The following is a 16881-nucleotide window of genomic DNA, read 5'->3' as shown; positions in this document are numbered from 1 at the left end:
GGAGGAGATAATCCAGACTGCTGCTGAACTCCTGTGGTGGATTTTCATCTCTACGCTGCTGGAAAAGCTACAATTTCTTAGGGAGGGAAAGCAAGTTTAGGCCCCTCGGCCCCTGTATTTAGACCAACGCGACCGTCCTTTTACTCTGTAAAAATAGAAGTCGTGATTCTGGGTCTGTTTTAATGTTCCGTCCAATACCAGAGTGCGCGATTTGTGCCGTGACATCAACGAACACTGACCGAAATCCTGTTCAGGCTTCAAAACTGTGACCTCAAGCCAAGCTGAAAAAACATGACTGCGAGTTGGTTTCTAATACTGGAAACGATTTGCAAAAACGATTCTCTGAATTTTGGTGTTTACGAAGATGTTAGCAAAATTTCCTTTCACGTTGTCGGCAGAGCTACGAATAAAAATAGATTTTGAAGAAAAAAAAAAACCTTGGCAAGTTTCCACTGAAAATTGTTTCCCTCAACTGTTGCACCACATCCAACTGCTCCAACAGGAGGAACAAGAGGTGGCCTTCGCATGGCTGCTCCTCGTTTTTAATAACACTGTCAAACCAAACGTGCACGATCAGCACAAGAATGTGGTGCGGGACGCCTTTGAGTATGTAATGGAAGCGTGTGCCGGGATTAGAGACACGGAGGCTCCAGTTGCCAGGACCACAGCGCCAACACGGCAGCGGTGCGGCCCTGCGCCAGGGTGTAACACACATCCACGGCAGCGCACAGCGAGGCATCTGTTCACCCAGAGGTTCCTGTCCAGGAAAGATTTAAGTGTGTGGAAGCTTTTTTTTTTTTTTGTTGTTTTTTTTTTGCAAATTTACAGGAGTGAGAACAGGAGAAATAACATAATAAACTGAGGTTAACAGAGAAAAAAGGGATTTGGGTAGGAAAGAGGTGGAGAGAGGCTGGCAAACAGTCAGGAGTGGAAAAGAGAGGAGTCAATTGTGGCGGGGGGGCACAGTCGGGGAGCATTTCCAACTATTAGGCTGAGAATCTCTCATGAATTCTGACTGGAAAGTCCGACTGGTGACATTTGGGTCCAGACTGGGCTGGTACAACTGGGATTCAGATGAACTAATCCCAGAAAAAGAGGTTGAGAGGAGCCGTTGAGAGGAGGAGAAGATTAACTGACACCAGCGGGTGTAACCAGGGTTCTACTATGACCTCTGACCTCTCGGTATGGCCTGAACTTCTCTGTTGGGTCACAAAGTAAGGAGACACAAATATCCCAGCCCTTCATCTTCCCCTGAACTTTCTTCTCCTCGATGTCGGGACGCAGAGACACAGCCTGTAATGCTGTTAGCATCGTTGCTTTATGTTGTTTGTTAGCTTCCTGAGCATGTAACTGCGAGTCAGACAGGATCTTATGTAACGTCTGATTTACACCACTTGACTTTAAACCCTTTTTAAAGCAGGTTGGACAGTTGTTTGCATATTGGATTAAATCACTTGTTGCCTCTGGACCGTGTTATTTCCACATATTCCGTCCTGAATATTTGCGCAGGGTTACAACAACATTACAGCAGCGCTCGTTCGGCTTCAGCCGCAACCTGGGAACAAACCCCAGGCAAAAAAAACGATCCTTAGAACCAGGAGCGTGTCTGACAGGTGATGGCAGCGTGCGGATTTTAGCGCCAGCCCTCTGGGACCTTTCTGAACTGACACCAGCGATGACGCAATAGCGAGCGAGCGCAGAGAGGACAGGAGGAAAGGAGGGAAGGAAAGGGAGCACATTCTGTGACAGATGTGTGATATTTGGCCCAGATGAGGTTTGCTTTCCACAGGAGACGACCACATTCCATCGGAACGTTTCAAAAACGCTTTGTGGACCGTCCACTACTGCGGATCGCAGTCGCCACACGAGCCGTTGAAGCCTTTGGACAGTCGTGAGGGAACACCAGATTGTCTCCATTACCGACGATGAAACATTCACTAGCGTTGCTAACGCAGAGCACGGAAGACCAAACTGCTCAGACCTGCCCCCAAAACGATGCGTTTAAATCTGTCTGGCAGTTTGCACGTGGACCAACTGAATTCGGCGTCATTTGTCCAAACTGCAACTGAAAATTTTCCATTTCCAAACATGGATCAGAGAATCAAGCTAGTCTACACCTGTGGTTACTGTGCTAAGAGCCACTGAGCGACAGCAGTAAAGACCTGCTGCACGAGGCTGTTTAGACAGAAGCTGGGAGGGACGAGGCCACATCGCAGTAGCTCCCCTCTTTATTTAGCTTGGCCTTGGAGCCGCATTCTTCATGTCTGGTTTGTTTCTCGTAAAATACCTGCATCAGAAAACAAATTAGACTGTTTTGTCACTACTTTTGGTCCGTTTCAGCAAACAAGTCTGTGTAAAAAAAGATCCTAATTTGGCTACGCTCCAACAACAACGATGAAGTGGCATTTCCTCGAAAGGGTGGTATCAGAGCTAGCGGGATTGGGCGGAACGTTTGGGTTTTATATCCCAAAACGTTGCAAAAACCTGTGAGACAACATGGAGGCAGCATTTTTGCTTTCTAAATCCCCAGATCTTGGAGGCCAAACATCTGCCGCTCGTGTCCATATGTGTGAGCTTTGTGGGGGAACGAATTGACCGCATCGGGGATCTCGGGTTGGTGTAATAAATCAGTGTTGACTCAGCCCTGCTGTCAGATATCCACCCATGAAACAAGTTGCAACAAACTCTCAGAACACATCCAAGAAGGTCCCACGGCTGCACCTAATAAACTCTCCCACCATTGGCTTATTTTAGTAGCAAAGTCTGCTGAAGCTTCGCTCGCTTCCCTGACTTCCGATTCCGATAACTTTGCTCATTTAGTGCTGGTAGCAAGTGCAAAATCAGCGCTACCCCCGCTGACGGCAGCCAGAACCAGCCCATTGACCCAGTGGGATCAGCACGGCCACTTTAAAACTACAACAGACGGCCTCCTTTTCTACAAAAAGCCACCAAAAAGGGAGAAAAAAAATGTCAGCTCCGCCGAACTTCTGCAATATAAAAGTTTTAAAGATCAAGAACATTTCCCCAAACCAGCACGCTGCGGTTTTAACAACATGGGCGGGGCGACGCGGCTCTAACCGGCCTGCTGTATATTTAAGGATGCCATTTAAACTTCTGTGAACATTTCACTGCCGCAGAATGAGGCTAACAGGCAGAGTCCACCGTCCTAAAGTAGCAGGTCCTCGAAGACGGTGCGTTCGGGGGCGACGTGTTTCTGAGCGGATCAAAAGTTGCATCTCTACTCTGGCAACGAGTCGGAGCTACTGCCTGATAACAAGCATATTCTAATGGAAGGAGCGGAAGCAAGAGCCGGACATGTTTGGAATTCTGTGGCTGTAAACACAGAATGTACAAAGTTCCAAAGAAACAGTGCAAAAACGTGCAAAACGACCGGTAGAAATGGCGGCCAAACGAGGAAGATCTGATGTTCACTTTTTTTTTTTAACTCAAGAGGACCTCTACTTATCTCCACGCTCGTCTCTTAAATTATGGGATGTACATTGTCGTTTGAGCACCAGCATCAGGGTACCACCCAGTGGCCGCGGGCTCGGAGCCACACGCCCACTTACGCGCCGCCACATGAGCCGACATAAAAGCCACCACAGCCAGTCATCATCAGCGTCTTGGCACTGGCGGGTTTTCTAAAAACAAACCAACATCTGATCTCGTGCGTTTTCCTGATAATCCGCCGGACAAGAGAGCCGGAGTAAAAAGGCTTTAGCCATATTTAACACAACTGTTTACTTTACGAAGGAAACCTGCAACAAGTTGACTTTACAGGCTTGAAAAGCCATTCTTTTAGCTAATTGTCACCTGTGAGCTAGAGAGAACATGGTCATTAGGTCATCACACCATTGGGGGAAAAAATGAGAAATTAGCAGGGTTACACACCAAATACACCAAACTCAGTCTGATAACACTGCAGACTAGCGCCACCTACTAGCCCACTAGCTTACTTCATTTGGCTTGATCCTTAGTAGCGTGTAAATATAAAACCTCAGATATCAAATGTTTATCTGAGCTTAAAAAATTGAGGGGAAACAGGTGGCCTAGTTGTATTCAAACAGGAAATGAGAATGAAAATGTATGAGAGCGCCTCAATTCGTTCCTCTTAGCATGTACAAACAAACCACATGACTAAGTTTGTAGTGCTAGTTTTACAATTTTGACTAGCAGAAAACTTTCAGGCCGAAGATTGAAAATATCCGGAAACATCTCTCCGGTCACCTGAGCTGTCTGTTGTCGTTATCGCTGAAAGAGCATTATAAACAGTTGCACAACACATTAGCAAAGTCACAAACCACTGCCTGCAAATGTGTCTGGGACACCTCTCGGGTTATTAGCGTCGTTGCCCTGGGTGCTTCGGAAAGCATTTACAGCGTAGCGGCAGGTATGTTTTTCTTCACCTCCTCTGGTTTCATGTGGTAACAACAAATGAGCTAATGAAGGATAATTGCCCTGTGTTGTTTTAGTGTTTGCCCGTCTCTCTGGAGAGGGCAACAACACAGCGAGAGAGAGCGGTAATTGCTAACATTGTATCGCCGTTTCTGTTTTTAACAAGATACTGATCCTTTATAAAAGAAAAATTCTCTTAAAATGAAACCATTGTGACCTTTGCTCACTCCCAATTAAAGGCGATATTTTTGCGTCACTTTATCGACCCATGAAAACCAGCTAAGCAGATAAAAGCCCCGCAGCTTCGGCTCAGTAGGGAGGGCAGCCAGAGGGCATCACCAGCCACGCGAGCGTTCTGGCGTTCAGACAGGATGCGACGCCACTTGGGCAGTCATTTCGGGGTCTTCTGGAGGTGATGCTAAGTTTCCCTTCACACGTTCATGACGACTGACAAACTGTGGGCATGGGGGGAGGGGGGTAGCAGAACACAGGAAATGGGTCATGACAGCCGTCAGCCACCCTTCCTTTATTAACGTCAGAGTGGCGAGGTGCTTGTTGCTGTTGCCTTCAGAGGAATGAGACGGAAGCTTTACTTGCTGCAAGGGCAACAAACACGTCTGCAGTGTGAGCTACAAAGTGTGAGCCTTGACAAGGTTTATTTTATATTAGCACACAAACATGTAAGATTACAATAAGCGTAAGCGTCACATGATGAAACAAGCATGATATATACAAAAGGAGCATATGAGAAAATGGGGGATGGATGGTCAGGTTGTCTCCTGCTATCCCGAGGTGACAGAACATCGGTTAAAGCAGGTCACAGGTTTCTGGTCAGGAGTGATAATAAGTAGTTACAGCATTGCTATATGAACAGTTTAAACCTAACAGTAGTGGAACACACCCTGGACTGGCCACCACTCCATCGTAGGACACACACCATCACTCACCAGTAAGAGTCTCCAATCAGACCAGTAAAACAGGAGAAAACAAACGGGACATGCAAAGTCTACCTGAACGGCCCCAGAACCTGCTGCTGACGAATTCAGCCAATGAGGACAGCAGGCAAAATCCAAGGGAATGACGGCTCCTCACGTGACCATGAGGAGCCGTTCTGAACACAGCTCCACAGTAACTGACCTCGTACTCCGAGCGACACGTGCACTGGTCGCGTCTGAGGGTTCTAACAGACTGGTGGAGATAATAAAATGCTGCGGTCGTGTCGACACGTGAAGAGCTCAGCCAACAGGCGAGATTTCTGCTGATGTTGTAATCAAACGTGATCACACCCCGTTGCTAACCTCAGCCGTCAGACGGCCGCTAACAGCAGGCCAATCCAAAGGTCTCCCCTCCCCTCCCTGCCCGTCGGGCGGCTTGATTTACAGAAATGTAGCTTAAAGTCGCGGTTTAACCTGTTGAGAAAAAAAATAAAATCCAGCTCCACTCCGTCTGTCGGCCTTCCCGGGATTCACCTCGGCAGGCTCAGCAGGTTTACTGCTCATATCTGTCAGCCTAAATCCACCGAGGAGAACAAATGTCAGAGGTTAAGAACAGCGACAGCAACTTTACTTTCCCACCCAGAATCACTTTTTTTTTTTTTTTAAATACCAACATCCTAGAGATGCTGTAAATCAGGCAGAAGGCGGAGTGGGGAGAGAATCAGCCTCCGAGGCTTCTGGGTCCACACATACCTGCCTGATCCCTCAGCCTGGAACTCCTCTGAAGCTGCCAGAGGTCCGATGTCACCGAGGGCGTTTGAGAAGTGAGAGCAAGAAAGTGAAAGTTGCCAAAAGATGCGATTCGAAAATGATAGCGGCCGGAACACGAGGCAGAAGTTTCCTCTTTTAGCATTTGGGAGCATTGCCTGCGAACCGGCTGACTTCGGATAAACGTTCCGAGCGTTCCGGACATCCTGACGCCGCTTTGCTGGAAATGTGGCGTTCCTCCCGGCACACCTGGTGTCAGCGGAGCGCCACTTTCCTCAAGTCTAAGGTCTTCAGTGGGTTTTCTGTTGTTCTTGGGCTCTATTTCCCACACCTGTGCTCCACACCTCCTCCACAGGTCGGGGAATTACACTGCTTTGACCTTTGACCTGGTTTCCATTTCTACTGTAGAGACTGGATGCTTATTCCTGCATTAGTCACCTCTGTTGCGCAACATCCCAGCTGCGCAAATCAGAAAGAAGTTGAGTGAAGCAGACGAACCTCATGGCCACACGGCACCCTGACGGCCTTCCTCATATCTGCTCACAATCGATGACATTCCCGATGACACCGAAGTCAAGGAAGCCTCCGGCGCGACAAGGTCGGCGACACAGTGACGCGAGGGTCCATGAAGGTCGGCGATCTGCCGGGTGAAACCCTCCAACAACGGCCCCCCCGCTGACCCCAACAATCCGCGGTCTGTTCCCTCTACAGTACGACTACCGTGTGACAATCAGCCCACTTCTGCTGCCTTCAAGGACCCCAGCAGGAATCGTCCATTTCGTCCCAGCCAGGAGGAAAAACGCCACAGCTGAATGTGAATAAATCGGCTGGTCACAGGATCCCGCTGGGACCGAACGTGACCGTTCAATCATCAAATACCGAAAAGACCCTGAAGGCAACACTGCACTTTTACACATTCGGTCTTGATCTGATCAATGTGAACTTGAAATAAAATAGCAAAAAGGCCAAATAAGCTCTGGGGAGCTGAGAGGTCGGCGTGAGGATGAAAGGTGTGTTAGAAACAGACTCTGCACATCAGGAGCCGTGTTTAGAGCTGGAAAATGGATGGAAACAAGCACATTTGCTCCTTTACGGCCCATTTCTCTTCCTGTTTGAGTAAATCTGATGCAGCTGTGATGTGACAGAAACAACAGTACAAATGTAAGTCCTCTCGTATTTGGATGTTACGATGCTCTTCTTCCTCCACGTCATCTTTAAATTGTTATATAAATATAATCAAATGCTCATTTTGACGCTTTGAATAAAACAAAATGAGTGTTGGTCCAGCTGCTGTCGGTGCCACCCCCACTTTTTGAACTGGGACCTTTTATATCACAGTCCAGCTTCTGATGTGTTTGTGTCAGTCTATCTAATAATACCCCATTAGTTACCCAGTCCCCCCCCACCCCAATTCAGATCAAAAGTGTCAGAGCAGAGTTTGACAGACTAGGGCCTGGGGGGGGGGCTGATGGTGGTGGTGGTGGAAGGGGGGGGTGGGGGGGGGGGGGGGGGGGGGGGGGGGAGGCCGCCTTAGACGCTGATTTATCTTTGAAGAACGAACCTCTGAACTGATGACACTTCCATTGACGTTGGACTGTTAAACGCCTTGACTGACTCTTGACTTGCACTCTGTGGGGCTGCTTCTTGAAGGTGTGTGTGTGTGTGTGTGTGTGTGTGTGTGTGTGTCCACAGGAAACCAATGTGACCCAAAGGATCAGCGGCTAACTTGGTGAGCGCCTCTCATTCTGTTCCAGATGTTTATCGCATCATGAAAGCTTCGAGTCATCAGAGAGAAAAAAGGTAGAACACAAGTTCCTTTCAACACCCCCCCCCCCCCCCCCCCGCCCCCCCTCCAACCACACACCCACGCTGCACAGCACCACATTGATAAGAGATCAGCTCTGTTCGGAGCATCAGCAGATGCAGGACCTCAGACTTCCCTTCCAGAGGATCTCTGCTCATCTTGCCCGTCACAGCACGACAGCAACCAGCACCGATCTGCGTTTCAGTTCCAAACCCGCATGATTTTGACCTTATCTGCTGCAGAACCATCACGCTGAGGTCGAGACACCAGCAGACATTCAGCCGCGCGAACACTGCTGCGCCTTGTTCCGCCGGTGCCAAATGTGCGTAAAGAGCAGCGTGTCCGGAGCGCACCAGCTGCCGGGACAGTGACACTTTTAACAGCTCATCAGCCAATGTTGACACAAAAGGCCCCGTTTAATAAAGTCCGAACTGACGTGCACATGGGCCAAAACGCAGCGCCTCCCCCGCGCTTTGGTCTGAGTAATGGTTCAGAACACGTGTTTCAGTCACCGCAACCGACAGATGACAACGGGATAAGGGGTGAGGTGAGCGGGGTCGGGAGGGGCCGCTGTGGCCCCATTCAGCCGTGAATGAGGAGCCTCATTAAATCCCGTGTGACTTTTGGCCTCTCATCACAGCTGGGACCCAAGTGTTTCATTAAAGGGTCTCTCTGACTGACGCGCGTCGGGATAGATGAAGTTCTTACCGAGGTACTGTCGGATGTCCAGCAAGATCCTTGGGGGTCCTCCGTTCAGCTGGTAAAAGAGAGAGCCGAAACAGAAGAGGAAGAGCGTAGCCATGCAGAAACCATAACCTCGCAGGGAAAGTCGCAGCGGCAGCGCAGAGAGGACGCTGCTCTTTCTGTTGTTTCGCTCTCGGATGTGATTCGGGATCTGGTTGTTGCAGTGAAGGGGACTGCCGCTGAAATTCTTCATCATCTACTCCTCACAAAGCGCCGTGGAAAGTCACCCATCCGCCTGAGAAAAGTGAAACTTGTCTTTCTGGGATCATTGGAGGCGGACGGAGACGCGCAGGCAGCCAGCTCCGCTCCGACACCTCGGCCACGGAGTTGTTTTTAGCGCACAGCCGCGTTCGCTGCCACTCGATCCTGCTCGCCTGCGCACGTCGGGCGACTGCTCTTTCCTTCCGTTCTAACAGCCGAGTTAAGGGTCCATCCTTCTGCTGCCGAGTCCTGTTTTTGGGTGTCAGATTACTGAACGTGGAAGAAGGAAAAAAGTTCCAGCTCACTCGAGAGTTGGCGGTCGGTCTCCGGTGCGTAAAACAGCGGCACCTTGCGTTCGGCACGGGATTAGACGGGATCTTTGGGTGAAATACAGGTAAAATACAGGAAACCAACGTGACGGTGCAAGAAGGAATGAGAAGTACCCGGAAAAAGATGGCATGCACACCAATTACCGAAATTTAAAACACTGTCGGTGGGGCAGGCGCTGGAACAGACCAGGGGGGAGTCGCAGAGTATCTGTTCAGTCCTGCATGTGTGATTTGGTTCCCCTCAGGCCACAGTGAGAGAGCCCAATATTACACCCCACCTATACTTAGGAGGCAGCACCAACACCTGAAGGAAACACACTTTCACTGGGGACACCTACAGTGGAGCCGGCTGACGCAGAAACCAGCTGAAACGTCATAAAACGGCCCCGATTCTTTCTTACTTTGGTCTTTTCCACTGGAAGCTGATTCACGAAGAGCCATGTTGCATTTCTGTTAGCCTGATGCAGGGATCTAGTACACAGAAGTGCAGTCTGGATGACAGCGGCCCTTCAGCTTTACACACATGTGGCAGAGGCAGCGTGTGTTGGTTTTTGTTTTTTTTTAATGCTCGTTCATGCTTTCGGGAGCAGATGTGATGTTTTACTGCTGCTCTTTATTTGCTATATCACTTATGAAAACTTCCTAAACGACCTCTTAAACTGCAATGTTAAAATCATTGTTCAAATTAATGCTGGAAAAAGCTGAGGAGCATAATTAACCAACGGGGTGAAATGGAAATAAGCCAGTAAAGTCAATTAAATGCTGTGTTTAAAGTTTATTCCGAAGCGAGCTACCAAACACAGGTTTTAAACCAAACTTTTGCAACTGTCTGGAGTTCGGAAGAGAGGAGAAAACAGAAATATTTGGCATCATGTGACTGATTAATCTGATTTAAGCTGCGTAATTGGAGCCTCCTGCTTCCCATCACGCTCATCAGAGGTCAGCTGAAGTCGCTCTGATGTCAGCGCTAATTAAAATGTTGCTCAGAATCGGGAAGCTAATGTCAGCATTTTACATTGACTGGAAACGACGATCTTGGCTGTCCGAAACCCGATTAGAGAGGATTGTGGTCGCTCAAAATTAAGACGTTTGGGGATTTCACATGTTTAAAAAATGAAAACAGGAGGAAATAGAGTCGATTCTTCAGCCCCAGAAAAAAAAAGCGGGTCAGGATCCAAAACTGGAACAAGAGCGCAAAGACAAGATCAAATACTGGGAAATTTGGGTTGAACTCTGGTCAAAATGACCGTGGCGACTCCTCAGGTCAGCGTTGCCACCTTTAAACGTCGGAATCCCGACTTCAGAGGTCATTTTATGTTGCTGCTTCCTTCATTTTGAAGCTACAACTGGAGCTCTTAACCGACAGCACGCTGGCGGCGTCTCTTCCTTCCCTCCTCTGTGCAGATTCTTTAAATCTAAACAAGAAAAACATAATTTGCTGTGATGACAACGTCCGAGGACGCTTCGTCCCCTTTGAAATATTCACAGTTGGACCAGAACTTGCAGCCGTGGACAGAACCGTGGGCGTGAACGATAGCCCAGGGGAAAATATCCTGCAGCTGTTCTCTCCCTCACCCGCTCACACACAGCCGAGGGCTTTTATTCCGATTATTGTTCTGGTTCACCTCGGCCTCCAGTCAGTTTGATTGGCACCGTGGCTGCTGGAGGAATTTGGACAAGACAGGCAGGAAAATGTGCACAGGCCAAACGCTGTCCCTTGCCTTTTTAAAAACAGACATAAATCAATAAGTTAAGACCCGAGTCTGAACTAAACCCTGAAACGTTCATAATAAAAAGGGGAGACAGGGCTGAGTTTAATTAAATCTTGTGGTATTCGTATTTTTTGCCGCACATCTGCATTGAAATATTAATTCAGTCCAAATTAGCCACAACACGGTGCCAGACGGCCGCCGTGGCCGTGTGACCCGCCGCTTTGATTCTGAACACAGGAAAAGTCGTAAAACGAGGCAAGAAAACCATTTTTTTTATTATATTCAGGATGTAAATAGCTATGGACATGACTTTGTTGTTTCAATACACAGGCAAATCTGTATGGACAATCATTATGTAGATGAAAAGCAAATAAAGTTATTTGTACACGTATTTTACATCCATCCTGTAGTCCCTCACTGGCTGGAGCGATATTCTTTACGTAGGAACGTATTGCTCTTCGTATAATACAGCTAGTTACAGTCGATATGAAAAAAAAACAAGGCAAAAATAAGTTATTTAAATATCAATTACATATATAGAATGTGCAACTCCTGCGAAGCATTTCATATATGTAATCAACAAGTGAATTCCGCAAGGAAGGAATTTTTTTTTGAAGGATGTTAACCCGTGAATGGTCAATAAACTTGGCACTGGGAGCTCGATACTAACACAAAACAACACATGGAATTAGACAACAAATGTGTCCTTTATGGACCCGTCAATTAAATGTAGCCAATTTCACCTATAAAACAGCAAAGGTCGCCCTCTAAAGTGCATTTACAGTGTCAGTATTTACTTAAATTCCACCCTCAGGTTCCTCAGAGCACCACTTTGATTTAAGAGGGGAAAAAAAGGCTTTAACTTTCTCCCTTAAATGTCCACTTGGGAAAATCATTCTTAAAGTTTCGACTGAAATCCGTGAAATAAAGTCTGCGGTTCCGCGTGTAAATCGGACAGGAGACTTGATTTGCTTGGAAAAGCTGCGTTCACACATGCGCTGGATGGCTTCCACATCTGCCTGTTCACACGTGCGACGCAGCAGGAAACGATGGGCGTCAGGCCTGTTTACAGGAGACCAGCTGGGCAATTTTCACCCTCGGCTACTTGTATTCCTCCGCTCATATATGTTGTCACCTGGTGTTCCTGCTGTATTCACACATGAGGCTCATCCAGGAATCAGGAACCAGTGGGGTTCAAATCCAAAATGCAAACACTGGTATTAAAAATAGAATCCTGATAAACTACAGTGCATTTGTGAAAGAGGCAAGACTGACATCTTAAAAAACTTGGCTGTTGGAGTGATTCAGGGATGTTTTTGGGCAGATCTGTGTGTTGTGACGGAGCTGTTGTGGTTGATGAACCATCGCAGACATATTTTGTATCCAAATCTGTTTTTTTGCTCAAAAGGTTGACACCAAAAACAGCCTTTTTGACACCAAAAACAGCCTTTTTGACACCAAAAACAGCCTTTTTTCGGTAGATTAAGGCAACTGAACCTGTGCTTGTTCACACGAGGGATGGGTTGTTGCTTTGAGAGCCGGTTGTGATTAATTGGAGCTTTCAGGTTGGAGCAGTGAAAAGAAAAACAACACAGAAATATGGAATATATAGAATCGCCGTCAGCTTGTTTTCATCCTAGCGATAACAGAGCAGCAGCCTCCAGAAACGGCTGCGACAGTCAAAAGGCAAAGACAAATCTTAAAGTATAAATCCTTTAAAAACTCAGATATGATATGCTATGATACAGAAACGCGATATAGTAACAGCCAAACATCTGTATTTACTGATTAAAAGTCCAGATATTAAAGGAAATCTGCTGCCGACAGAAGAAACGAAGCCTTAGATGAGAACCGAGGCGCTCACGGCTGCTTCTTTAGGCCTTTTGCCTTTCCAGCAGTTTCAACGGTAGCATGTGTGAAATAAAGCGTCTCTGAGGAAAGACAACCCAACATCCGTCCTGTGAAAGAGTGTGCAAGCTTCCTCCACGGCAGAGCCGCGTCTTTGTTTTAAGACTTTGGGGGTAGAATTCGTCTCCGTCTTCTGGAAAAGGCAGTTAAGATCTCGTCTGGGCTCTTCGCCCGCGGCGTAAGCGTCCGTGATCGGGACTGTTGAAGTGCTGCCGTCCACTCCGTCTTCAGCGGCTTTCATCTGTGGCGCCCCCCCCCCCCCCCCGTCCACGCGTTAGGAGGGGTGCCCCGCTTGCTCCGCGCCGACCGTCCGGGCCTCGCCGACCAGCCGCCGCAGGTGTCTTTGGTCCCGCACCCCGGCCTCCCGCGCGGCGCTCTCCGTGAGCGAGGAGACGCGACTCAGCGTGTCGATGCCGGCCGCCGCCAGAGGCGAGGCGTACATGGGCAGGCCGATGGAGGTGAGCCAATCAGAGACGCTGCTGATGGTACCTGAGGGCTGAGGCCTCCTGCACATCTCTGTCAAACCTCCAGACGGGATCTGAGACACAAAAAAGACAAAAGCGGCTTAAATCGGAGAACATGCTGAACCAAAGTGGTTCCTTCAGCACTGTCGACAGCAGCCGCGTCGCCTTACAGCCATTCTGTGTTGTTTGCGGAGCTCTCGGACTCGGAGCTGGTCCATGCTGGAGGCCAGGTCCTTCACCGGCTGGTCCAGGTCCTCGGAGTAACGCTGCACCAGCGGCTGAGGGATCCCACAGCGGCCGTGCTGCAGAAGACACCAGAGGAGGGTTCAGCCACGGTGTCACTCAGGAGGAAAACGCCCCGCAGGAAGATACACATGGCTACCAGGGCCGTCCAAAGACTTTTCTGTCTTTGTGGAGACACTTGGAACGAGGGCCCCCGTCCAGCTCCAGGCCTGGTTTAGCTTGGCTGGATTCAACTTTGGAGAATGTGAGGCTGGAAACTGGAGCTGAGCTCTCCTAAGAGGCTCTCGGAGGCCTTCGCTAGGTTACATTTAGCTAGACAGTCTTCAGGTAGCTGCTCAGCTTCAGACGGTGCAATCGTTTAATCAAATCTGGGGGGGGGGGGTGTCAGGTTTCACTGCTTAGCCTTAGCAGAACGTTAATGCCTCAAACGACTTCACATACTGTGAATACATCAACCCAAATTCATTCGATCTTTAGGTTAAAACATTGTTTGGGGGTTTAGCCAAAGCCGTTTAGCTTCATCAGTCAAGATAATCTCATCATCTCTGGTGCTCAATAGTATATATATACGTATATATATACGTTTATATATATTACTGTTGAGCACTCAAACGGTGCGTAACCTGATATATAATCAAAGTAACCCGGCTCAGGTTATTAAAAGACTCATTTCAGAGTAAAAAAAACAAGACTCTTAACACCAGGTGATTACTTATTAATGAAAGCATAATAATCAATATTAGTTTCCATTCTTGTCAATATTTGACTCCCTTTGGGCTCCGTCTCAGCAGCGCTGAACTGTTCCATCACACTTCTGAAGCCTCCTCACTTCACAGCAAATATCTTATAAAAGCGCTTTAATAAGGATTCCGATGGAACGGCAGCTGGTCTAACACACCTCATCTCATGATCCCTGTGTTTTTCCTTTTTTCTAGCCAGACTGGGGGGGGTTAGGGGGGTAAAGGGGCCCCGTCTGGGCTCTGATGAGTGGCAGAGGGTTTTACGAGCCCGTCTGCCTTCGGTGATATTCAGACCTAATAATCGGAACCACATCAGAGCGAGGCGAGGCGAGCCGTCTCTCCCCGCAGCTCCTGGAAGAGCCGCTTTTATTACACACACACACACGTACGCCGACACAAACGTGCTAGCACCCCCATCCCGAAAAAAACACAAACCTTAAACTCTTATTGAATGCTATATTTAGACTTAAATGAGTAATTTGGATCCAAGCTGCCGTTGGATTATGAGAGTTCATTTGAGCCTTTTTGTTATAAAGTGAAGGAGTCAGACGCCAGACGAGCGGAGGCCCGAGGTGTCGCGGAGCCACAGTTTCACATTAAATATGACTTCATATGCACGCTTACGCTCATTCCCTATTCAAACTGTGCAGAGTTTAGCATTTTACGTTTATAACAAACAACTTTTTTATATATATTTAACTTGTGCTGCTTTTTTGTGCTGTGAAAAACTACTACTTTGTCACATTTTGGTAGACTTTTGAAAACTAATTTAGATTTCTTTTTTTGCATCAGGCAACTATTTTGTAGTTCTGTCACGCCCCTGCACATGGAAGCCTGGTCAGCATCAACACAGCATCATGTGTTTTCTTCCCCCTGTAAATAGTCCTGGGTGTGTGTGTGTGTGTGTGTGTGTGTGTGTGTGTGTGTGTGTGTGTGAGCGCGTGTGTTTTTCCATGAAGGATGACTGACCTTGTCAGAGTACGGCTCCTCAGTGAGGTCGATGCCCTCGGCCTCCAGCCGCTGCTCCACCACGGTGAGCAGGTCTGGGCTCATCTTGCTGTGGGAAACCTTCCTTGAAATGGCCACTTTGCCCCCCAGGTCTGAGAGCCAGGGCGGGGGAGCGGCTGGAGGTGAGCCCGAGTCCTCGCCCATTGAAGAGGCGGACGAGGTGGCGCTGGGGCTCGCTGGGCTGCTTGGGTTCTTGGCGGGCAGGGCGGGGGCACTCGGGCTGGGGGTGCGAACGACGGGGCTGCTGGGGTGGGAACGGTTGAAGGAGTGGGTGGGAGAGGGGGTGGGAGATGGCGAGGAAGGCAGAGACAGAGGAGGGTGCCTCAAGCCGTTGGCGAGTCGTTCTTTGGACTTCTTTGCTGGAACTGGAGGGGGGACCGGGGGCTTTTTCGGGTGAGTCCGGATGACCCTCTCCCCACTTCCAGTAGACTCTGGAGGACTCGGAGTGGGACTGGAGAGAGGCTCTGGAGGTTTGGAGGACTGGGTGCGACAAGTGGGGAGGAGAGGCAGCTGGGAGGGCACGGGTGGTCTGCCCCCCCTCCCCTTCGGACTTAGGATTCCATTGGGAGCTGAAGAAACCTGATTCTTACAGATCTTTGTGGGGCTGCTTGGGCCAGAATTGGTTTCTTTGCTAGGTTTAAACTCCAGGCCCAGGGCCCTCTGCTCCACGCTGTGCTCCCAGTGCAGATCTCCCAGAGAGTGGGAGCGTTTCCAGTGTCCGGTGGCCTGTGGGGGCCCATCCAGGTCCTCACAGCTGCGGCTGGCTGGGATGGGGGGCCGTCTTTGGGCTTTCCTCAGCCCCAGCAGGCTGAAGCCCTTCAGGGAGGGTTTGATGAAGAAGTTTTTGGAGAACTTTGTGCGTTGGCTCTTGCTGCTCTGCAGAGCCTCAGTTGACCGGGTCATGGGCAGGGTGGGGTAGTCTGGAGACTGGTGGCCGGCGGGGGAGCGACTGGAATGGGATGTTTTCCTGCTTTTTCCTGCAAAATAAAAACATTGTTCCTCCCTTAGCTGTTTGTAGACATTCAAGCACAGTTCAGCTGCCTTTAAATAGTTCAATTAATGCAGATTTTAGCATCTTTACAAGGATCTAAAAATCAATTTCCCAATCAACAGCCTATCTATGAACCAAAATGGGGCCGGAGTTAATGATGAGGGGCGGGGTCGTGTGTCGGTGGGGCAAGATAAGCTCGCTTTCTCTCTCTCTCTCACCAAAGTTGGCTGGATTAGTCGTAGCAACCATGACAAATAAAGAAATCTAAAGAGCAGAAACATCAGGGGGAGAAGAGAAACAAGGCTGAAGCGACTTACCGCGGGTCCTCTGGCCTACATGACAGAATGGATGGATGAAATGGACGGGCGCCACGGAGCGTGGCTCGCCAAACAGTTCAAATGCTTGGATGACGGGAAGAAGCTCAATAGATGGGAGTGTGTGAGAGCAGTTTCCCAGAAATGGTTGGAAGTGGAGCGGCTCGCTCTGGCCCATTATTGCTCGGCAGTTTTGGTGATATTAATCAGAATTATTCGAACGAGGCCTCTGCTGACCCGAGAAGGGGCGCTCAGATTTTCAGCGATGGCAAATTGCATTTTTTTGAGTTTTTTTTTCAACTTAACGCTGGAAATGGATGCTAAT

At 48.8% G+C, this 16881-nt stretch overlaps 2 protein-coding genes across 7 annotated transcripts in view; both read right to left on the bottom strand.

The window, feature by feature from the left end:
* Positions 1-9157, bottom strand: part of usta (uronyl 2-sulfotransferase a) — a 28100-nt gene extending 18943 nt beyond the window's left edge. The window contains exon 1 of the mRNA XM_057016013.1: positions 8611-9157. Coding sequence (XP_056871993.1) covers positions 8611-8842 — 232 coding nt within the window. The 5' untranslated portion in view covers positions 8843-9157. The remainder of the gene's footprint in view (positions 1-8610) is intronic.
* A 1981-nt stretch (positions 9158-11138) lies between these two features.
* Positions 11139-16881, bottom strand: part of sash1a (SAM and SH3 domain containing 1a) — a 90618-nt gene continuing 84875 nt past the window's right edge. For all 6 annotated transcript variants that reach the window (XM_057016007.1, XM_057016006.1, XM_057016010.1 and 3 more), the window contains 3 exons: positions 15213-16228; positions 13431-13562; positions 11139-13334 (listed from right to left, as the gene is read on the bottom strand). In XM_057016007.1, the coding sequence (XP_056871987.1) occupies positions 13071-13334; positions 13431-13562; positions 15213-16228 (1412 nt within the window). In that variant the 3' untranslated portion in view covers positions 11139-13070. The remainder of the gene's footprint in view (positions 13335-13430; positions 13563-15212; positions 16229-16881) is intronic.

The sequence above is a fragment of the Takifugu flavidus genome, chromosome 19, assembly GCF_003711565.1.
Source record: "Takifugu flavidus isolate HTHZ2018 chromosome 19, ASM371156v2, whole genome shotgun sequence".
Taxonomy (NCBI): domain Eukaryota; kingdom Metazoa; phylum Chordata; class Actinopteri; order Tetraodontiformes; family Tetraodontidae; genus Takifugu; species Takifugu flavidus.
This window is presented reverse-complemented; position numbering and strand designations above follow the sequence as displayed.